The sequence below is a fragment of the Phyllostomus discolor genome, chromosome 1 (assembly GCF_004126475.2).
Source record: "Phyllostomus discolor isolate MPI-MPIP mPhyDis1 chromosome 1, mPhyDis1.pri.v3, whole genome shotgun sequence".
Taxonomy (NCBI): Eukaryota; Metazoa; Chordata; class Mammalia; order Chiroptera; family Phyllostomidae; genus Phyllostomus; species Phyllostomus discolor.
Genome location: NC_040903.2, coordinates 173,759,792 through 173,781,037, shown reverse-complemented (window position 1 = coordinate 173,781,037; position 21,246 = coordinate 173,759,792). Strand labels below are relative to the sequence as shown.

The 21,246-nt window shown below is 37.8% G+C and overlaps 1 protein-coding gene across 3 annotated transcripts in view; it reads left to right on the top strand.

The window, feature by feature from the left end:
- The window catches only part of CSNK1G1 (casein kinase 1 gamma 1), a 169,605-nt gene that overhangs the window by 45,041 nt on the left and 103,318 nt on the right, over window positions 1-21,246 (top strand). For all 3 annotated transcript variants that reach the window (XM_036009090.1, XM_028505788.2, XM_028505791.2), the window contains exon 2: window positions 18,172-18,574. In XM_036009090.1, the coding sequence (XP_035864983.1) occupies window positions 18,394-18,574 (181 nt within the window). In that variant the 5' untranslated portion in view covers window positions 18,172-18,393. The remainder of the gene's footprint in view (window positions 1-18,171; window positions 18,575-21,246) is intronic.

Below are 21,246 nucleotides of genomic sequence, written 5' to 3'. Positions count from 1 at the left end.
ATGGACTTCTGTACTTATTTATGGATTGGTCAAAGTGGGACTTAAAAATTAAAAGAATTGCAGCTAAATTTTGTTTAAAATATTCAATGGTATAGTTATCCTGCAATTATATTGTGCCAACCCATACCTCTTCCAGTAGTGGATATGACTTCTATTTCCTGTGTGAAATATGGTAGGAGATCATGTAAGGATATGGAGGCAGGTAGCAGAAGGACTACTCAGCATGGTTCAGGTTTCCACTGTATTAGAAAACCACCTATTTATAATGCTATCAGTAGTGGCATTCTTCTCTGTCAGTGCTCAGCAGAGCCCAGGTGTGAGTACAGAGAAGGCCAGTAATTAGATTCACAGAGGATGGGAGCTTTGGCACAATAGTGATTGCAGTGATAGAGTATAGAATCTAAGCAGACTGGAGGAGAAAGGGAAGAGTTGAGAGACCTCAGAGGTTGATGAAATCACTGAACAAGTATGTAAAATTGGAGTGATTGAGTGAGAGTTGGGAGGCAGATAAAATTACAGTGTCCCTGTGTTTACTTTAATCTCTTATTTTTACTCAAAGAATGGGCTCTTCTAAATATGTAAAGCTGATGGAACAAACTACTTTATGGGAGAAAGATTAGCTCTTTTCACTGAAAAAGTAAAAAGTGAAAGATGCAAACCCAAAGACATTCATTTCAATTTACTTTTTCAGTTACAGGATCCAGTGATTCCCACAGGTCCTCAATTAAATTTTTTTTCTTTTAGTAAAACAATTATTGCCCTGGCCAGTGTGGCTCAGTTTGTTGGAGAGTCATCCTGTAACCAAAAGGTTGGGGGGTTCTGTTTCCCATCAGGGCACATATCTAGGTTGCATATTTGATCCCTGGTTCTTGCATGTACTGGAGGCAAGCAGCTGACACTTCTTTGTCACATGGATATTTCTCTCTCCCTCCCTCTCTTTCTCTTTTTTTAAAATCTATTTTATTGATTATGCTATTACAGTTATCTCATTTATTCTCCTCTTTATTCCCCTCTGCCCTGTAACGCTCCCCCCCCCCATTTCCCTACCTTAGTTCATGTGCATGGGTCATACATATAAGTTCTTTGGCTTCTCCATTTCCTATACTGTTCTTAATCTTTCCCTGTCTATTTTGTGCCTGCCATTTATGCTTCTTATTCCCTGTACCTTTTGCCCCATTCTCCCCCCTTCCTGCTCCCCACGATAATCCTCCGTGTGATCTGTATTTCTGTGGATCTGTTTCTATTCTAGTTGTTTGCTTAGTTTGTTTTTGTTTTTGTTTTGTTTTTTTAGGTTTAGTTATTGATAGTTGTTTGTTGTAATTTTACTGTTCATATTTTTTATCTTCTTTTTCTTTAATAAGTACCTTTAACATTTCATAAAATAAGGGCTTGGTGATGATGAACTCCTTTAACTTGACCTTTTCTGGGAAGCATCTTCCATTCTAAGTGATAGCTTTGCTGGAGAGAGTAATGTTGGATGTAGGTCCTTGCCTTTCATGACTTTGAATGCTTCTTTCCAGCCCCTTCTTGCCTACATGGTTTCTTTTGGGAAATCAGCTTGATAGTCTTATGGGAACTCCTTGGTAGGTAACTATCTCCTCTTCTCTTGCTGCTTTCAAGATTCTTTCCTTATCTTTCATCTTGTGTAATATAATGATAATATGCCTTGGTGTGTGCTTCCTTAGCTCCAACTTCTTTGGGACTCTCTGAGCTTCCTGGACTTCTTGGAAGTCTATTTCCTTTGCCAGATTAGGGAAGTTCTCCTTCATTAGGTTTTCAAATAGGATTTCAGTTTATTGGTCGTTTTCTTCTCTTTCTGGCACCCCTGATTCAGATGTTGAAATTTTTAAAGTTGTCTGGGAGGTTCCTAAGTCAGTTTCTCCTCATTTTTTTTGAATTCTTGTTTCTTCATTCTGTTCTAGTTGGGTGTTTATTTCTTCCTTCTGCTTCAAACCGTTGATTTGAGTCCTGTTTTCCTTCCCTTCACTGTTGGTTCCCTGTACATTTTCCTTTATTTCACTTTTCATAGCCTTCACTTTTTCCTCTATTTTGTGACTAAACACAACCATTTTGGTGAACATCCTGATTACCAGTGTTTTGAACTCTGCATCTGATAGGTTGTCTATCTCTTCATCATTTAGTTCTATTTTTGGAGTTTTGACCTGTTCTTTCATTTGGGCCATATTTCTCTGTCCCAATGCACCTGCTATGTTCTAAGGGGCAGAACCTTAGGTATTTGCCAGGACAGGGCAACCCATATTGCTGGGTTGTGGTGCTGTATGTGGGGGGCAAGGGGGGCTAGAGAGAGAACAGTGCCGTTTGCTTGGCTCTCAGCAGGCTTTCATTCACTTCCCCCACTACTCACAAGCAAATTGGGCCCTTCTTGTGCTGATTCCTGGGTGGGTGGGTTTGTGTACATTCTAGGACCCTGTGGGTCTCTCCAGTGAACCCTCCTATGAGGCTGGGAGTTTCTCCCACTGCTGCATCTCCACAGGTTTTTATAGTTAGTGGTTTTTAGGCTTTATTTTCCCAGTTGAATCTTGGGTTGTGTAGTCTGTCTTGCTCCCGAGTTGTTCCTCCTGGTTTATCTACACGCAGATGTGGGACTGCCTGGTCCACCTTGCCTTCCTGGTCTTCCTGCCCCATCCTTCAGCCACTGCCTTGCCGTGTGTCCTCTCTGCCCCAGCTGCCTGTTTCTGCTCCTCCTACCGGTCTGAATGAATGTTTCTTCTTTAACTCCTTGGTTGTCAGACTTCTGTACAGTGTGATTTTCTGGCAGTTTTGGTTGTTTATGTTTTAAATTTGTTTTTGTCTTTTTTGGGGTTGTGCAAGGAGGCAAAGTGTATCTACCTACATCTCCATCTTGACCGGAAGTCCTAACTATTTAGATACTTAATTTTTCTCAGGAGTATATTTTAATTTTGAGCATAAACATTTTATAGATGTTTTATATTATAAATGTATTAATGTGTATCTACAAATGTTTTTAAATATATTCAGATATACTTTTAGTTTCTTGGTGCTATTTTAGATGGAATTATTATTATTTTAAGAGACTTCAGTTTTGGATTTTTAGGAAACCTGGCCTGTGTGGCTTCTTGATTGGAGAGTTTCCCTATAGACCAAAAGATTGTAGATTCAGTTCCCAATCAGGACACGTGCCTAGGTTGTGGGTTCAGTCCCTGATGGGGGCACATACAAGAGGCAAATGGATCAATGTTTCTCTCTCACATTGATACTCTCTTTTTCCCACTCTCTCTAAAATTAATAAGCATGTCCTCAGGCGAGCCTAAAAAAATTAAGCAGAGAGTATAGATAGTTTCCATTTGTTTTGTTTTTTTTGGATACACCTTCATTTTCTCCTATTAATATTTTCCCTTGCATTAGTATGTAGTTTACACGAGAATTCACTCCTTGCATTATCTCTTCTCTGGGTTTTGACAAATACATAATAACATGTACCTACCATTACAGTATCCTATAAAACAGTTCCACTGCCCTAAAAACCCCCTTTGCTACATCTATTTATACTTCTTGGCTCCTCCCTCCTGAATCTCTAGCAACCACTGATCTGCTGCATAGTTTTTTCTTTTCCAGAATGCCATATAGTTGGAATCATATACAATATATAGCATTTTCAGACTGGATTCCTTCACTTAGCACTATTCATTTAAGGTTCCTCTATATCTTTGTGGCTTGATAACCTTATTTTTTAAAATGACTGAGTAATATTTCATTGTGTGGCTATACCATAGTTTATTTATTCACCATTGAAACACACCAGTGAAAGACATCGTGGTTGCTTCCAGTTTTTGGCCGTTTCAAATTAAGCTGCCAAAACTAGTCATGTGAAGCCATTTTTTATGGACTTGTTCATTTGAATAAACATGAAGGGTTGCTGTACTATATGGTAAGAGTGTTTTTAATTTAGTAAGAAACTATCAAACTTTTTTTGAAAGGGGCAGTAACATTTTGCATTCCCATCAGCAGTAAATGGGAGAGTCCTGTTGTTTTACATCCTCACTAGTATTTGGTGTTGTTAGTGTTTTGGATTTTTACCATTCTAAGAAGTGTGTAGTGGTATATCATTTTAATTTTGCAATTCTCTAATGGCATATGATGTTGAGGATCTTTTCATAATGCTGGTTTGTGATCTGTATATGTTTGTGATGTATATATATATATATATATATATTTGGTGTATTTCTGTTCGGATCATTAACCCATTTTTTAATTGGGTTGTTTGTTCAGTTTTTAGAGTTTTTTGGTATATTTTAGATAACAGTCTTTTTTCAGCTTGTTTTTTCATTCTCTTAACAGTGACTTTTGCAGAGCAGAGTTATTAATTTTAATCTTAATTAAGTTTAATTTATCAATTTTTTCTTTCATGGATAACACTTCTGGTGTTGTATATGAGAAATCATTGCTAGACCCAAAGTCACTTAGATTTTTCTCCTGTTGTAGCTCCTAGTAGTTTTATAATTTAATGTTTTACATTTGTGTCTATGATCCATTTTGAGTTCATTTTTGTGGCAGGTGAAAGGTCTGTGTCTTGATACACTTTTTTTTTAAAGATTTTATTTATTTATTTTTAGAGTGGGAAGGGAGGGAGATAGAGAGAGAAACATCAATGTGCGGTTGCTGGGGGTCATGGCCTGCAACCCAGGCATGTACCCTGACTGGGAATCGAACCTGCGACACTTTGGTTCGCAGCCCGCACTCAATCCACTGAGCTACGCCAGCCAGGGCTTTGATACACTTTTTTGCATGTGGTGTTCATGTACTCCACCACCATTTGTCAGAAAGACAATCTTCCACTGAGCTGCCTTTACTTCTTTGACAAAGATTAGTTTGACTGTATTTATGTGGGTCTATTTCTTGACTTTCTCTTCTGTTCCACTGATTTACTTGTCTATTCTTCTGCCATTTTCACACTGTCTTGATTACTGTAGCTTCATAGTAAGTCTTGAACTTGGGTAGTGTCAGGTTTTTCTCTTTTAATAGTATGTTGACTATGCTGGGTCTTGGACCTTGTCATGTAAACTTTAGAATCAGTTTGTCAATATTTACAAAATAACTGGCTGAGAATATTGTTTTTTAAATGATAGTAAATTTTTATTTTTTTTTTTATAACTGGGAAATGTGAAAGAATGCGAGGCACTAAAGAAATGAAAATTGTCAGATGGTCTTGGTTTGGTTTTAGTTCAAGATGAACTCACTTCCTTTCATGGACACATCAAATCAACAGCTACACACAGAAGAATTCCCTCTGAAAGGATCTAGAAACCAGCTGAGCAACTCCTACACAGTGAGCAAACAAGGAAAAATACCCACATTAAAATGGGTAGAAAAGGCTGAGACACAAATCTCTTTTCACAAACCTCATCCCTGACACAGGAGGGAACTGCTTCTCTCTTCTTCCCAAGAACAGTTCCCTGGTTCTCCCTGAGGAGCAAAGGGTTTGGACACAATATCTAGCACCCCAGCATTTAAGACCTCCCCTTAAGGGACATGCCCCAGTACACCTAACTCTGAAAGACAGTAAGACCTGTGTCCACAGGAAGCTGAAGACTATAACAAACAGTTCTTAACAGGCCCTCAAGGACTTGCCATGACACCACTACCACCCCTTGTGTCCCGCCCCTCAGGGCCCAGTAGACAGAAGACACTCCTGCAGAAGACAGAAATGCCTAACTCCCCATCTTTCTCTGAAAGAGGACTATTTGCATGTTTTAAAAGCTACTGCCTACAGGTCAGGTTTCTGCTTTAGCACACATCTGTGTACAGACTACAGTTTTCCTCAGAAATCCCAGAGGCTGGCAGGTGAAATCTCCTTATTCTCTCTCTGGCCCACTCCATGTTACTTGTATCTCCCTGGAATGAGCTTGTATACTCATTTGCTGCCTTGGCTTTTGTGGCTTCCACCCAGGGGATACACATTTTGATTGCCTGGTCACGGTGGGCAGCAGGGCTTGTTAGTGGGTCCCACGGGACTGTAACAAAGAAACCGTTTTTAACTGCCTCTCCCTTTCCTACGCCCCCCACCCCTCAGGGCTTATCGAAGAGGGAGCAGGCTGAAAACCCCCACTCCCAGTCTCTGTCTGAAAGATCCACTGGAACACTTTAGGAGCTGCTGCCTGAGGGTCCCATTTCCTGTCAGCCTGCATCTGGGTGATGGATTGAGATCCTCCCCTTTGGGACTTTGACAGGTCTTGGCACACCCTCGTCTACTGAGAGCCACTGAGAACAAAGAAAGCAGGTTGAACCATCACAAAGATTCCAGTGACGGGAAAGAGCTAGGGTCTGGTTGAATGGTCAGTTTCATTTTCTACAGACCTACTCCATCAAGACTGGGAGAGGTGGCTGTTTCATCTAATACACAGAGACCAACTCAGAGAGTCAAGGAAAATGAAGAAATAGAAATATTTTCCAAACAAAATAACAAGATAAAATTGCAGAAACAGACCTTAATGAAGCAGAGATAAGTGATTTACCTGATAAAGATTATAAAAATTATAAAGATTTTATATAAAGATTATAAAGAAAGGTCATAAAAATTCTCACTGAGGTTAGGAGTCCTTTAGGTTTGAAGGAGAGATAAAGAATTTTTCAGGCAAGCAAAAACTTAAGGAGTTCACTTACCACTAGACCAGCCAAATTGTATAGGGACTTGTTCAAGCTGAAACTAAAGGATGCTATTTAGTACCAGGAAAATGTGAACATATAAATCTCAGTGGTAATGATAAGTGTATATTTAAATTTATAATGCTCTAATGTAATGATGGTGGCTAATTTATAAGTCTAGTACAAAGTTTAAAAGAAAAATAGTAAAAATAACTGTAACTATAGTAATTGTTAATGGATACATAAGGTAAAAAGATAGAAATTGTGGCATCAAAAATATAAAATGTAGAGGAGAAATAAAAATACAGAGCATTAGTGTGCATTTTAATTTATGTTGTTATCAGCTTAAAAGACATTGTTAGAAATGTCTTATATAGGCCTTATTGCAACCACAAGACTAAAAAACCTATAATAGATACACGCACAAAAGCCCAAGAGAATGAAACCTAAGCATACACTAAAGAAAATCATTAAGTCACAAAGGAAGAGACTAAGAGAACAAGAACAGAACAAAAGAATTACAAAACAGCCAGCAAAATGGTAACAGCAAGTTCATGCCTATCAATAATTATTTTAAGTATAAATAGATTAAAAAATTTCCAATCAGCCCTGGCTGGCGTAGCTCAGTGGATTGAGCACGGGCTGGGAACCAAAGTGTCCCAGGTTCGATTCCCAGCCAGGGTACATTCCTGGGTTGCAGGCCATAACCCCCAGCACCCGCACATTGATGTTTCTCTCTCTCTCTCTCTCTCTCTCCCTCCCTTCCCTCCCTAAAAATAAATAAATAAAATGTTTTTTTAAAAAAGATATTTGTTTTAAAAAAAAATTTCCAATCAAAAGACATAGAGTGGCTTAATGGATAAAAACGCATGACCAACGATATGCTCTTTACCAGAGACACTTTGGCTTTAAGGACACATAGTCAAAGTGAAGAGATGGAAGCCAAAAGAAAGCAATGGTAGTAGCTATACTTAAATCAGACAAAGCAGACTTTGAGACAAAGACTAATAATAGGAGACAAAGTCATTATAATGATAATATTGTCCATCAAACAAAAGGACATTGCTTTTGTAAATACTTATGCACCCCACCTAGGAGCACCTAAATATATAATGTAAATAAATATTAAAAGACCTGCAGAGAGTAACACAATAATAGTAAGGGATTTCAGTACTCCACTTTTAATAATGGATAGATCATCCAGACAAAATCAACAAGAAACATTGGGCCCTGGCTGGTGTGGCTTAGTGGATTGAGTGCCAGCCTGTGAACCAAGGGGTCACCAGTTTGATTCCCAGTCAGGGTACATGCCTGGGGTTTTTGGATTTGACACCAAAAACAAAGATGTAGCAAAAGTAGACAAGTAGGAGTACATCAAACTAAAAAGCTTCTACACAGCAAAGGGAACCATCAATAAAATGAAAAGGCAACTTACAGAATGAGAAAATATTTATAAATCATATGTCCTTGATAAGAGGTTAATATCTACCACCATGTATTAGTTTTGCCTGTTATTGAATGCTATATAAACGGAATCATACATCTTCTGTTCAGTGTTTTTGAGGTAAATATAGGTTGTGGCATTTACCAATACTTCATTCTTTGTCATTTCTATGTAGTATTATTTCAGTGTACAAATAAAAGAATAAAGTACAATTCGTTTATCAAAAAAAGTAAAATGTATAAAGAACTCCAAAACTCAATAGGGAAGAAAACCCAAATAACTTGAATGAAAAATGGGCAGAGGAACTGAATATAGATATTTTTCTAAAGACATACACATGACTAATAGGTACATGAAACGATGCTCAATATCACTGATCATCAGGGAAACGTAAGTCAAAATCACATTGAGATGTCACCTCACATCTGTTACAATGACTGTCATAAAAAGGACAAGAGATAAGTGCCTGTGAGGATGTGGAGAAAAGAGAACTCTGGTGCACCATTGGTGGCAATGTAAATTGGTGCAGTCACTATGGGAAATAGTATGGAAGTTCCTCAAAAAAATTATAAATAGAACTAAGATAAGACCCAGCAATTTTACCTCTGGGCATTTATGTAAAAGAAAGAAAATCACTATTTCAAAGAGTTACCTGTACCCCCATTTTCTTTGCAGCATTATTTACAATAGCCAAGGCATGGAAACAGCTTAAGTGCCTATCAGTGGATAAATAAATAAATAAATAAATAAAATGTGGTAAACATACAGAAACTGGAATAGTATTCAGCCATAAAAATGAAGGAAGTCCTGCCATCTTTGACAATATGGATGGTCCTTGAGGGCATTATGCTAAGTGAAATAAGTCAGATAGAGAAGCACAGATACTATATTGTAGGCTCACTAATATGTGGAATCTAAAAAACTGAACTCATGAAAACAGAAAATAGATTGGTGTGGCCAGAAGCAGGGAGTGGGAAGGGGTACTCTTAGGAAGGGGAGGGTAGAATGAGTGAAAGTACTTAAAAGATACAAACTTCCAGTTATAAGTTCTGAGGGTACAATGTACAGCACAGCGATTATAGGTAACAATACTGCATTATATATCTGAGAATTGCTGTCAATCTTAAATGTTACCATCACAAGAAAAATTTATATATGGTGATGGGTGTTAACTAAACTTAGCAATTGTTTCATAGTATTGGGTTGACCAGAAAGTCTGTTAGGTTTTTTCTGTAAAATAAAAAGACACATTTTGGGCATTTATGTAAAAGAAAGGAAATCATATTTCAAAGAGTTACCTGCACCCCCATGTTCTTTGCAGCATTATTTACAATAGCCAAGACATGGAAACAGCTTAAAATAAAAAAGACACATTTTTTATTTTCACCAGTAACTTTATTGATTTGGATATTTTGAGTATGTCAGCCATCTACCACTATTGGCTTTTCTAGTGGGTAGAGGCCAGGGGTCCTGCTAAACATCTTCCAATGCATAAGACAGGCCAACAGCAATGAATTATTTAGCCGAAATGTCAATAGTAACAAAAAACTTTTCAAACCACTTTTGACACCTTTGATCAGTCACAACACCTTCTTTATGCACTGCACAGATCTTTTTTTGCATTTTACTTGCATTTTTACCTTTCTTGAAATAATAAAGCATAATATACCAAGAATGTTACATATCTTCTTCCATCTTTAATATTAAAATGGCTACACAAAAATTCACCAATTTTGATTTTTTTAATGCATGCTGAAATGACAGTTGTCACTGTACAATCTAACAAAGTTGTTTCAAACAAAGTTAAAGACAACTAAGCACTACTAGAGCCATTGCACAGAAATAACGTCATTACGTTATTACAACGTTTTGGCCAAAACAATAGATACCTATGTTCAATCATTACATTGTACACCTTAAACTAATACATTGTTATGTTATTTGTATATTAAAAACTGGAAAAAATAATGGTCAGGTGGAAATAGACTGAGCAGTGAGGGGCTTGGGTGGTAAGAATTAGAGACATTAATAATTGAAATTTGTGGAAGAAACAGTAATCGTAACAGAATCTGTAAACATTATTCTTCCCTTTAATAATAGCACTCCCATAATGCACTTTGGCTAAAATGAATCAATTTTGATCAGCAACGTGAGGTTTTTTAATGTGTCCTTTTTAAGAAAGTTAAAGTGAATTACTTAAATTGCCCTATAACTTTTTTTTTTTAAACCAAGCTCGGGGCAGTTTTGTTAAAGAAAAATTGTGCATGATTTACTTTTCACCACTCTGCTGGCATGCTTCCGATGATATCAGAATCACCTGGATCGGTGATGGATAGTGTGGGTACTCAAGTATCTTTTACATGCTGTGCCCAATTCAGTAGTATTGGGCTCTGAAGTGATGGACACCAGTCTTGGCCAACATGGCATGGCACTCTGTTTTATCTTCCTCGGAGCTGGAAGGTTGTTGGTGAGGATGACCTGGTTTTGCTTTGCCTTGTCTGATCATCTTCTGAGTCTGCTTGTACCCCAGCATACACTTTCCACTTTTCCTAACAAGTTGGAGCCTAGAGTTGATTGACTCCAGTGACATTTTCATCGCCTTTGTGGCTACCATTTTCCTGCCTTAGGTGCAGGACGGTCCCCAATCAAGAAAGAGCCTGCCCTATAATTTTTTTTATTGTCCTGTGATTTTGATAGTTTTTTAAGCATACACATGACATGTACACATGCACATGTCATTTTTACTGAATGTTTACTTATCACTTTCTTTGGGTGTTATACTGCTCTTAATAGTTTATCCTGTGTTCTGAACATCAGGTTAGGCTTTGATTGCATTCTTCGAGAAGCTTACACTGGGAATTTCAGATATTATTGCAAACACTGCTGACAACTCAACATCAGGGGAATTTTGCTGGGAGCTCTGGGAAGAATTTTTATTCTTTTTTTTTTTTAATTTTTTTAATTTTTTAAAGATTTATTTATTTATTTTTAGAGAGGGAAGGGAGGGAGAAAGAGAGAGAGAGAAACATCAATGTGCGGTTGCCGGGGGCCGTGGCCCGCAACCCAGGCATGTGCCCCGGCTGGGAATCGAACCTGCGACACTTTGGTTCGCAGCCCGCACTCAATCCACTGAGCTATGCCAGCCAGGGCAGAATTTTTATTCTTACAAAAAAAACAGATGCTGTTTTGCTAGTGCCTTTCATTTCTGTTTTGGATACTGGTGTGAGAAGTGATACCTGAAGCTGAAACTTGTGACCAAGAGTCTGTAAGCATTAGAACCAAAGCAAACATGTGGCCGATGAAGCAATCGAAGAGAGAGTCTGGTCACTTTGGAGATTCTTGAAAGTTCAGCATACACTTACATGTAATCCAGCATTCCTATACCAATAAACAATTTCTCCCTAAGTTATATCAGAAAAGAGATGGAGAAGACTGGCAGCCTCTTGTTTTGACTATCACCAAAGGCTGACTATATTTGGACTTTAAAATTTCAATATTTATATGCCTCATTTTTGACAGCAGCAGTATATGAGAATCTGAAATAAACTGTAAATCAGTGATTTATTTTCATTTAACAGGTTCACAGCTATACTTTAATATTTTCTTTGATGATTTTATAATATGATTTAATTTTTTTAGACCTAAAGTGTGGCAAAATACTATGACATAAAGCAGTACATTTACTTTAGTCATTTTATTCCTGGTAGACCATGCCTATCTCTCCAACAAAGCATCTCTTGCTGCCTTTTGACCTCTGTCTTTAATATGTTGTCTCAGGGTGGTAGTGATTAGAGGCATAAATTCCTTCCATTTCAATGCGATGGAATGCTATAACATCATACAGAGCAGTCTGTGAAAGACAACTTTTCACTGACTACTTCTGAAGATAGTCATATTTTTCACCTCTAACGTAAACCCGGCAGACTTGGATTTGTTGATTTCACTATAGGTAGCAATTCTTTAATCTGCTAGAGAGCTTTTATCATTTCTCAGTCAAGAAAGCCAGTTGTCTAAATCTATTTTTATTCACTAAGTAGTGATAAGGGAAGGGTATAAACAGTTTCTGAAAAAAGTTATAAACTTTTTTTGAGGTGATATCTCATTGTGGTTTTATTTTTTTAATATATTTTATTGATTATGCTACTTAAATGATAACTTCTGATAACAAAGAATATGTTGGGTCTCACACCTTAAAAAATATTTTTCCCTTTAATTCAGGCATGCCTCAATTGACAGAAAGTACTAGAATTAAAAGTGAAATAAGCCAGGTGGTGAAAGACAAATACCATATGATTTCACCTTTAACAGGAACCTAAACAACAAAACAAACAAACAAGCAAAATATAACCAAAGACACTCAAATAGAGAACAGGCTGACAGTGACCAGAGGGGAGGGAATTTCAGGGGAAAGGGGGAAGGGTTTACAGGAACAAGTATAAAGGACACATGGACAAAAACTAGGGGGGGTGGAAATGGGAGGGAGGTGGGGAGGGCTGGGTGGGTGGGCTGGGATGGGAGTAAAAGACAGAAAACTGTGTTTGAACAACAATTTTTTAAAATATATTTTATTGATTATGCTATTACAGTTGTCCCATTTTCCCCCCTTCCCTCCCCTCCACCCTGTACACCCTCTCCCACCCACTTCCCCCCGCTTTAGTCCATGTCCGTGTGTCATACTTCTAAGTTCTTTAGCTTCTACATTTCTCATACTATTCTTACCCTCCCCCATCTATTGTCTACCTACAATCTGTGCTACTTATTCTCTGTACCTTTTCCCCCTCTCTCCTCCTCCCACTCCCCTGTTGCTAACACTCCATGTGATCTCCATGTCTGTGGTTCTGTTCCTGTTCTAGTTGTTTGCTTAGTTTCTTTTGGTTTTGCTTTAGGTGTGGTTGTTAATAATTGTGAGTTTGCTGTCCTTTTGCTATACACGTTTTTTTAAATCTTCTTTTCTTAGATAAGTCCCTTTAACATTTCATAAAATAAGGGCTTGGTGATGATGAACTCCTTTAACTTGACCTTACCTGAGAAGCACTTTGTCTGCCCTTCCATTCTAAATGAAAGCTTTGCTGGATAGAGCAATCTGGGATGTGGGTCCTTGTCTTTCATGACTTGGAATACTTCTTTCCGGCCCCTTCTTGCCTGTAAGGTCTCTTTTGAGAAATCAGCTGACAGTCTGATGGGAACTCCTTTGTAGGTGACTGTCCCCTTATCTCTTGCTGCTTCTAGGATTCTCTCCTTCATTTTTACCTTGGCTGATGTAATTATGATGTGCCTTGGTGTGTTTCTTCTTGGGTCCAACTTCTTTGGGACTCTCCGAGCTTCCTGGACTTCCTGGAAGTCTATTTCCTTTGCCATAATGGGGAAGTCCTCCTTTATTATTTGTTCAAATATGTTTTCAATATGTTGCTCTTCCTCTTCCCCTTCTGGTACCCCTATAATTCGGATGCTGGAATGTTTAAAGATGTCCTGGAGGTTCCTAAGCTTCTCCTCGTTTTTTTGAATTCTTATTTCTCCATTCTTTTCTGTTTGGTTGTTTCTTTCTTCCTTCTGGTCCACTCTACTGATTTGAGTCCCAGTTTCCTTCCCATCACTATTGGTTCCCTGTGCATTTTCCTTCATTTCTTTTATGGTAACCTGCATTTGTTCATGTAATTTGCTCCCAAAATCAACCAATTCTGTGAGCTTCCTGATCACCAGTGTTTTGAACTGTGCATCTGATAGGTTAGCTATCTCTTGGTCACTCAAAAGGATGAGTTCTGGGGCACTGATTTGTTCTTCTGTTACGGAGAGGGGCGGAGCCTTAGGTGTTCACCAGGGCTGGGCACCCCAGTCGCTAGATTGTGACGTTGTATATGAGGGCAGGGTCGAGAGGGAACAATGGTGGTAGCTCTGTTCTCCATGGGACCTCAGTCCCTTCCCTGGAATCCTGGGTTGCGCGCTCTGCCCTGCTCCACAATCGCCACCTCACTGGGTCTGCCAGCTGCCGCTTGCATACTCAGGGCCTACCCGCTGCGATCTTGTGCACCCCAGATGCCTTACGAGCTCCCAGTTGCCTTATGCACCCACTGCTCTCTGCTCTCCATGCTAAAACCTGCGCCTGGCTGCTCGTCTCTGCCCCTCCTACTGGTCTGGATGAATGGGTCTATTTCAACTTCTTGGCTGTCTGACTTCCATTCAGATAAATTTTCTGTCAGTTCTGGGTGTTATTCTGCCTCTAAATTGTTGTTCCAGTCTTGGTTGTGCGTGGAGATACGGTGTGTTCACCTATGCCTGCATCTTGGCCAGAAGTTGTGTTTGAACAACAATTAAAATTAAAAAAAAAAAAAAAAAAGAAAGAGTAGAATTAGTCTTCTTAAGGAACTTGCTGGTGTGACTCTAAAAATTCAAATATGTATTCATCATAACATTAACACATTTAATAGATACATATCAAGTTATTTCTGTTTATTATATTGATATAATTTCTCTTCTTTACCTCCTTGTTTTTACTATTTAAAAAGGAGAAATAATATAAGCATGTAGTTAGTCCTTTACTGCTGTCCTTAGAAGCCATTTTAAAAAAATAATGTTAAAATAGAACTTACTACCATGGGTATTCTCTTTGACCTGGTTCTTGAGCAAACTTTTTACCTGCTGTCTTTTAGGAACTGTAAATAAACTATTTAATATCCTTGCGAAATGGAAATCCTAACTAGCTTGTGTCTTCACACTATTCAAGTGAGATAACACTAACTTCCTGCTGGAGGAATTCTTTGAGGTTTTTTTTTTTTTTTCTTTTTTAGATTTTTATTTCTTTATTTTTAGAGAGAGGAAGGGAGGGAGAAAGACAAAGAGAGGGAGAGAAACACCAGATTCTCACATGCCCTGACTGGGGGCCTGGCCCGCAACCCAGGCATGTGCCCTGACTGGTAATCGAACCTGTGACCTTTTAGGTCACAGGCCAGCACTCAGTCCACTGAGTCACACCAGCTAGGGCAGATCTCTAGGAGTTCTTAGGGTTCTCTTTACTCTTATTATTTGGTTATGTCACTGGCAGTTCATTTTCTGTTAAACAAGACTATCATAGTTATTACTCAGTATTTGGTATCAATTATATGCAAGCAACTTAAGGAATCTGACAAGATCTTTTATAAAATTGTTTATTGATTTTTGAGAGAGAGAGATTGTTGTTCCATTTATTTATGTATTCATTGGTTTCTTCTTGTATGTGTCCTGACCAGATATCAAACCCCCAACTTTGATGTATTGGGACAACGCTCTTATCAACTGCGCTACCCAGCCAGGGCTTATATGACAAGATCTTTAACTTCAAAGGTTTATAACCAAATCAGCTATTAGAGTACATATCAATAAATGTGGTATGTGGTAGTTGTCTAATAATTGGCATAGATAGTTGTACTCTAAGTGTTAACGATGAATTGGTTATTAAAGTTTTCACAAAGGAAGAAGGATATGAGTCAGTCCTTACATTTAAGACAGAGGAGTTAAGAGGTCATTCTTGGTGTAAGGGCTAAGAATAGGTGTTCTTTGTGTTTATTCACTAGCTTTCTGAAACATGAATTTAAATAAGGAGTTGATATTGAAGGGACTCAAATGACAAGCTAACGAGTTTGTAACTGGGAAGTAGAAATTAGTTGTGAGCCCTGACCAGTGTGGCTCTGCTGGGCATCGTCCAGCAAAGTGAAGGGTTGCTGGTTAGATTCCCCATCAGGGCATGTGTCTGGGTTGCGAGTTCGGTCCCTATTCGTGGTGTTTGTGAGAGGCAACCTATCAATGTGTCTCTCCCTCTCTTCCTTCCTTCCACCCTCTCTAAATATAAATAAATACAAATTAAAAAAAAAATTTGTTTTGAGCAGTGAGTGGTGATAAAGAAATTGGATTTTTAAAATTTTAGTTGTTCAGTTTGCTTTCTTATATGAGAGGCACCACATGAAGTGATATTGAATATTATTCATTTTTTTTATTAACTATGGATGAGACTGTACTAATGTCCCAAGCATAGATTAGAAAATTGCTATCTTAAATGTGAGTTTTTGCCATATATGTAGGAAGTAAAGGTATTGTTCTGGTCTACAAGCCCCTATTAAAATCATTCTTTTCCCAACTGAAGGCAGTTTTAGGCTTTCTGCAGGTTTCTAACCTTGCAAGTATTGTATATATTTGTCTGATGTGTACATGCAAGTATTCCCGGAAAAGAAGAGCTGTGTCTGATTACTCCCCCTAATGTGACATGAGTCTGAGTGCAAAGGAAAATAAAAATAACCTTCGTCTGTTAGCATAACAGTGAATACAAATAAAAATATAAAGGGCAACAGATAAGGTAGTACAGTTTTCCAAATCTTACAACTATGAGACCATGACATGAGTGATACAGTAATTTATGAAAATTTGGAAGTTAGTCGAATGCTCAAAATGGTTTGAATAGGCTAAGACTTTTTCTGTCTTCAAAAATTTTTGTAGTATAAGGGAAGAAACGATAGCCTGACAGTTTCTCATATAGAGACACACTCCCACCAGTTACGATGGGACTGTCTAAAGAAAATATCTTAAATTGTATTTCCATTTTCTTACTAATGTTGTTTGAGGAACTTTGGGTGAACAAAAAAGATAATTGGAGAATATTAGCTACATTTGGAAATATGAAGAAGAATGAGGAAAAATATAAATTCATAATGTTGCTCATGTGGGAAAAGCAGTAATTGCTGACCTCCTCTCATCACCCTGATTTTTTTCCTTAGTATACATTATGAATATACATATATTATCTGAATTCATAGAAGTATATTTTGTTAATGATTAGCTGTGTGGAAGCCTAAAGTCATTGTGCAGTTTTAGTAGTGCAAAGAAAACAGAAAAGATGAGAATAAACAATTTTTACTACTATAATTGAGTAAACATATTCTTGGACTATGTACCCATTTGTACTGTCAGCTCACAGGTGTGCATAAAAAACTTACAGACTAGATACTTTTGCTTTATTGTATATTATTTATATGAATAAACAAGCCGTTATAATTCTCTTCTTCCTTAAAGTTTTAAGGGAAATATTTAATGAAAGTGAAATATAAGTATGTGTTAATTTTAAGAACTTTTTTTTTTGTTAAGGATACTCACCTGAATTATCAAAAATACCATCAACCCTGGCTGGTGTGGCTCAGTGGATTAAGCGCCAGCCAGCCTGTGGACCAAAAGGTTACCAGTTCTGTTCCTGGCTTGGGCACATACCTGGGTTGCTGGCCAGGTCCCCTGCTGGGGGCATGTGATTGATGTTTTGCTCCCTCTTTTTCTCCCTTTTTCTCTGGAATAAATGAATAAAATCTTAAAGAAAATAATAGCATCAAAATTATCTCAGTGTAAACTTTTGTCTTGGGCTTAGTCCTGATTTGGGACACTGGAGAATTTCCATAGGAATGAAGTTTGTTTAAGATTTTTTTTGTGTCAGCTTTATTTTCACTTTGGATTTGTGCACAAGATCAGCTTCCAGCACTCTGCCTTTGTATACACAGTCCACAATGAAAACCAGACCAAAAGTTGAGCTTTCCAAAGCTTTAGTTTAGTCTAGGACTGCTCAGTACCAGTAGGGTTTTGGAAAGCCCTTTGTGGACGTGTCTCTGTCATTCAGTAACTTGTTTGGGGTTGTGTGATTGCTGTCAGTGCTTGATAAACGGTGGGGTTGGGGTGGGGGGCAGGGAGTAACCTTGTTTCTTACAGGTTCTGTCCAAATTAAAAGGAAGATCTTTCAGTTGTCCTCAGTTTATTTAACTAGGTTTAACCCTTGCTTATCTTTCTGTTAGCTAGTAATAAAAAGCCAATAAATGACTTCCTTTTGGGTCACATGTGCAGTATTAGAAGAGAGCATTTTACATTAAAGGCTTGTGTGTTCCTGTAGCTGCCATGGTGTTCAGCCTTCTGAGCTTATGTTACCTGATGAATAACTAGTCCAGATGGCTGAACTGTTGGAGGATATAAAACCAGAACCCATTTTAGGAAGCTATTCACTTTGCTCATTTTTGGATAAGAGCCAGTCTAATTAGTGATAACTTTCTTGATTTGTTTTAAAATTAAATTTTTAACTCTGTGTTTTCTTGATCTTTACCTAGGTTACAAAATATCCTCCTATGCTTGAGACCTACAGACTACATGTCCTACAAGAACAATTCAATGGTTTTTCATCCCTTGGAGATATATTAGAAACATAAAAATGGTGCCAAAAGAACTTCTTACCTTTCTCTGACTACCGTTTATTTGGACCTACTTTTGTATTGAAGAGAGTTATACAGCCTGAGGCTACTCATTGTGGAGAAACTCTGTCGTGTAGGATCATGGACCATCCCAGTAGGGAGAAGGATGAAAAACAACGGACCACTAAACCCATGGCACAAAGGAGTACACACTGCTCCCGACCATCTGGCTCCTCAACATCCTCTGGGGTTCTTATGGTGGGACCCAACTTCAGGGTTGGCAAGAAGATAGGGTGTGGGAACTTCGGAGAGCTCAGATTAGGTAAGAACTTGGTTATATCAGTGATTTCTGCTAACAACAGCAGCAGCTGTGATGAACTATGGTGTGTTTCAAGACAAACAATTTATAATTTTATAGGAAATTCTTTTAAGGAAGACCTGTTGTTACAAGGACTAACGAATTTGTGAATGGGAGAGTCATTATCTGTTATTGTTATGCAAGGTTTATCTCTGTGAATATAGGCTTTTAAATTTCCCACCAATTCTGAGATTTTATGATGTAAGGAGATCTGCATATAGATTGCAATAAAATGGAGATTCTGATTTAGTTGGTCTGAGAGGTAGAGCCCTAAATTCTGTCTTTTTAACAGATTCCCAGATACTCTAGATGTTGTTGGCCCCTGAACCCCACACCTTGAGAGGGAAGGAAGGTCTTGTTTTAATTCAAACCCTGACCCTAATAAGGCAATAATATCCAAATTTAATCCGCAAGGATATAGGATATACATCCTGTTTAGAGAGGCTTTCCAGCTGATACTGTATTTGCATTTCTTTCTGGAAGTCTCAGCATCAGGATTTAACTGAAACTTTAGGAAGAAATTATGCAATTTTTTTCTCCAACAAGGAACTAGATTTTTTATTTCAAGTATAAATTTATAAGTGAGATGATGAATAATGACAAAATGCACCAGTTTGAAGATGTGAAATTGAGAAGGAGGCATATTGGGTATTTATTTATAATTCACCTCCTAGATGATTAGGGAAGAGAAAATGAAAGATCTTACAAATGTATGAAGTTGGGCATCAATCAGCGTGGAGAATGTAAAGAGGTTCTCTTTGAGGCTAAAGTGTTTTCTTTTTCTTCATAAACATTGGCGCTATGGATTATTATGAAGATACCTTGTAAGAAAGAGACTTTGGCCCTTAGGGGAATGGGAGTGTAGGAGCATAAGATAATAGTTACTTGTTACCTCTGCTACTTCTGATGATTCTGCAAAAGAAGAGGGAGAAAGTCTTATTTTTGATCCCCCATAGAGAGATTCAGGGAAACATCACTACACTAGCCAGAGATCACTGGGTGCAGAATTGAATTTGGGGATGCTGAGAATGAATTTATTTTTGCTGGTAGAAGGCTGGCATCCTGGAATTTTAAGACCTGTGTAGGATAATGAAAGGCTCTTCACATTTAGTGACATGTTCCTGTTCGGGGTAGCAAAGCCCACAGATGCTGCAGAGAATAGGAGTAGGATGTGTAATTTCACACTGCTTGAATTCCTAGTAACTACTGAATTGCTTTAGCAGCTACTTTCGTGAGCATTCATTTACATAATGGATTGACTTTGCTCTAACATCATGGTAATACTTGAATTAAACAGATTATGACATAAGCATGCACAAAGTTACTGCCGAAAGGCAGATTAGAATGCATATAAATTCATGTATTCTCAAAACATCATAAAATTGTTTTTAATTTCTATAAAGTTGAAGAAAAACCTTGGTCAATGAAAACTGGAACTCTGTTCCATTCACTTAGGTCTAGATTTGTATGATATGATCTCTGAGTTTACACAGAAATGGAAAAATCCACTCAGTTAAAAAAAAAGGATGAAGGATAAAATTGTAGCCCGTGTATATTTTCAGAGTAGTAGAGTGTTGTCTTTTATTTTCTCTCATGAATCCAGGATAATTTTGTTCTCATTTTGACTTGCTTTGTAGTCAGTAGAAAGAACTTGTCTTTCTTTTCAAGTGGTTTTATTCTCACGTACTTATCAGGTTTTCATTAGCCCTGGGATCATATTGTTATAGCATTGTATCTAGGAATTCTTTTTGTCAACAGAAACCAGAAAAGGTACTTTCAGAATCATTCGACATCTTTCTGACAAGAGGGTGTGCTGTATACCTATCCAGCATTCTCTTGCTCTGATATTCATAAGTAGAAGATTATACAGACAACAGAAAGATGTAAACTAGGAAATTCCAAACTCAAGGCAAAGTAGCTTTGATCCTCCACCAAGGCTACTGTTTGCAGGGTCTTGCTTCTTCTTCAGACTCATTTCTTATTCTAGCCACACTGTCTTCTGTCTCTCAAACAGCCAAGTGCATTTCTGCTTTAGAGCTTTTATAATTAATATTCCTTCTGCCTGCAGATTTTCCCCCCTAAATTTTGCTTAACTAGTTACTTCTCATTCTTCAGGCCTCAGCTTTTATGTTACAATCTCAGAGAAACTTTCTATGATTTCTTTCCCACCTCCATTTTATTTACTTATTTGTTTGTTTTATTAATTTGAGAGAGAGAGAGAGAGGAAGAGAGAGAAACAATGGTTTGTTATTCCACTTATTTATGCATTCATTGGTTCGTTCTTGTATGTACCTTGACTGGAGATCAAACCCGCAACCTTGGCATATCAGGATGATGCTCTAACCATCTGAGCTATCTGGCCAGGATACCCCTTCCATTTTAAAGTAGCACATTTCTCTCTTAGCTATATTCTATCCCATGAAACTGCTTTATTTTATTCATCACATTATCACTATCTGAATTGATTTAATATAGTTGTTTACCTGTTAATTGTTTCTTCTTACTTGAATATAAGCCCATTGGAGGGTAGGGATTCTACTTGTATTATTTACTGTTATTTGTGGAATGATGGATAGATTACCAGATGAATAGGAAGAGGGGAGAAAAAACCAGGGGCTTCTTTGGGCTTCTGGTAT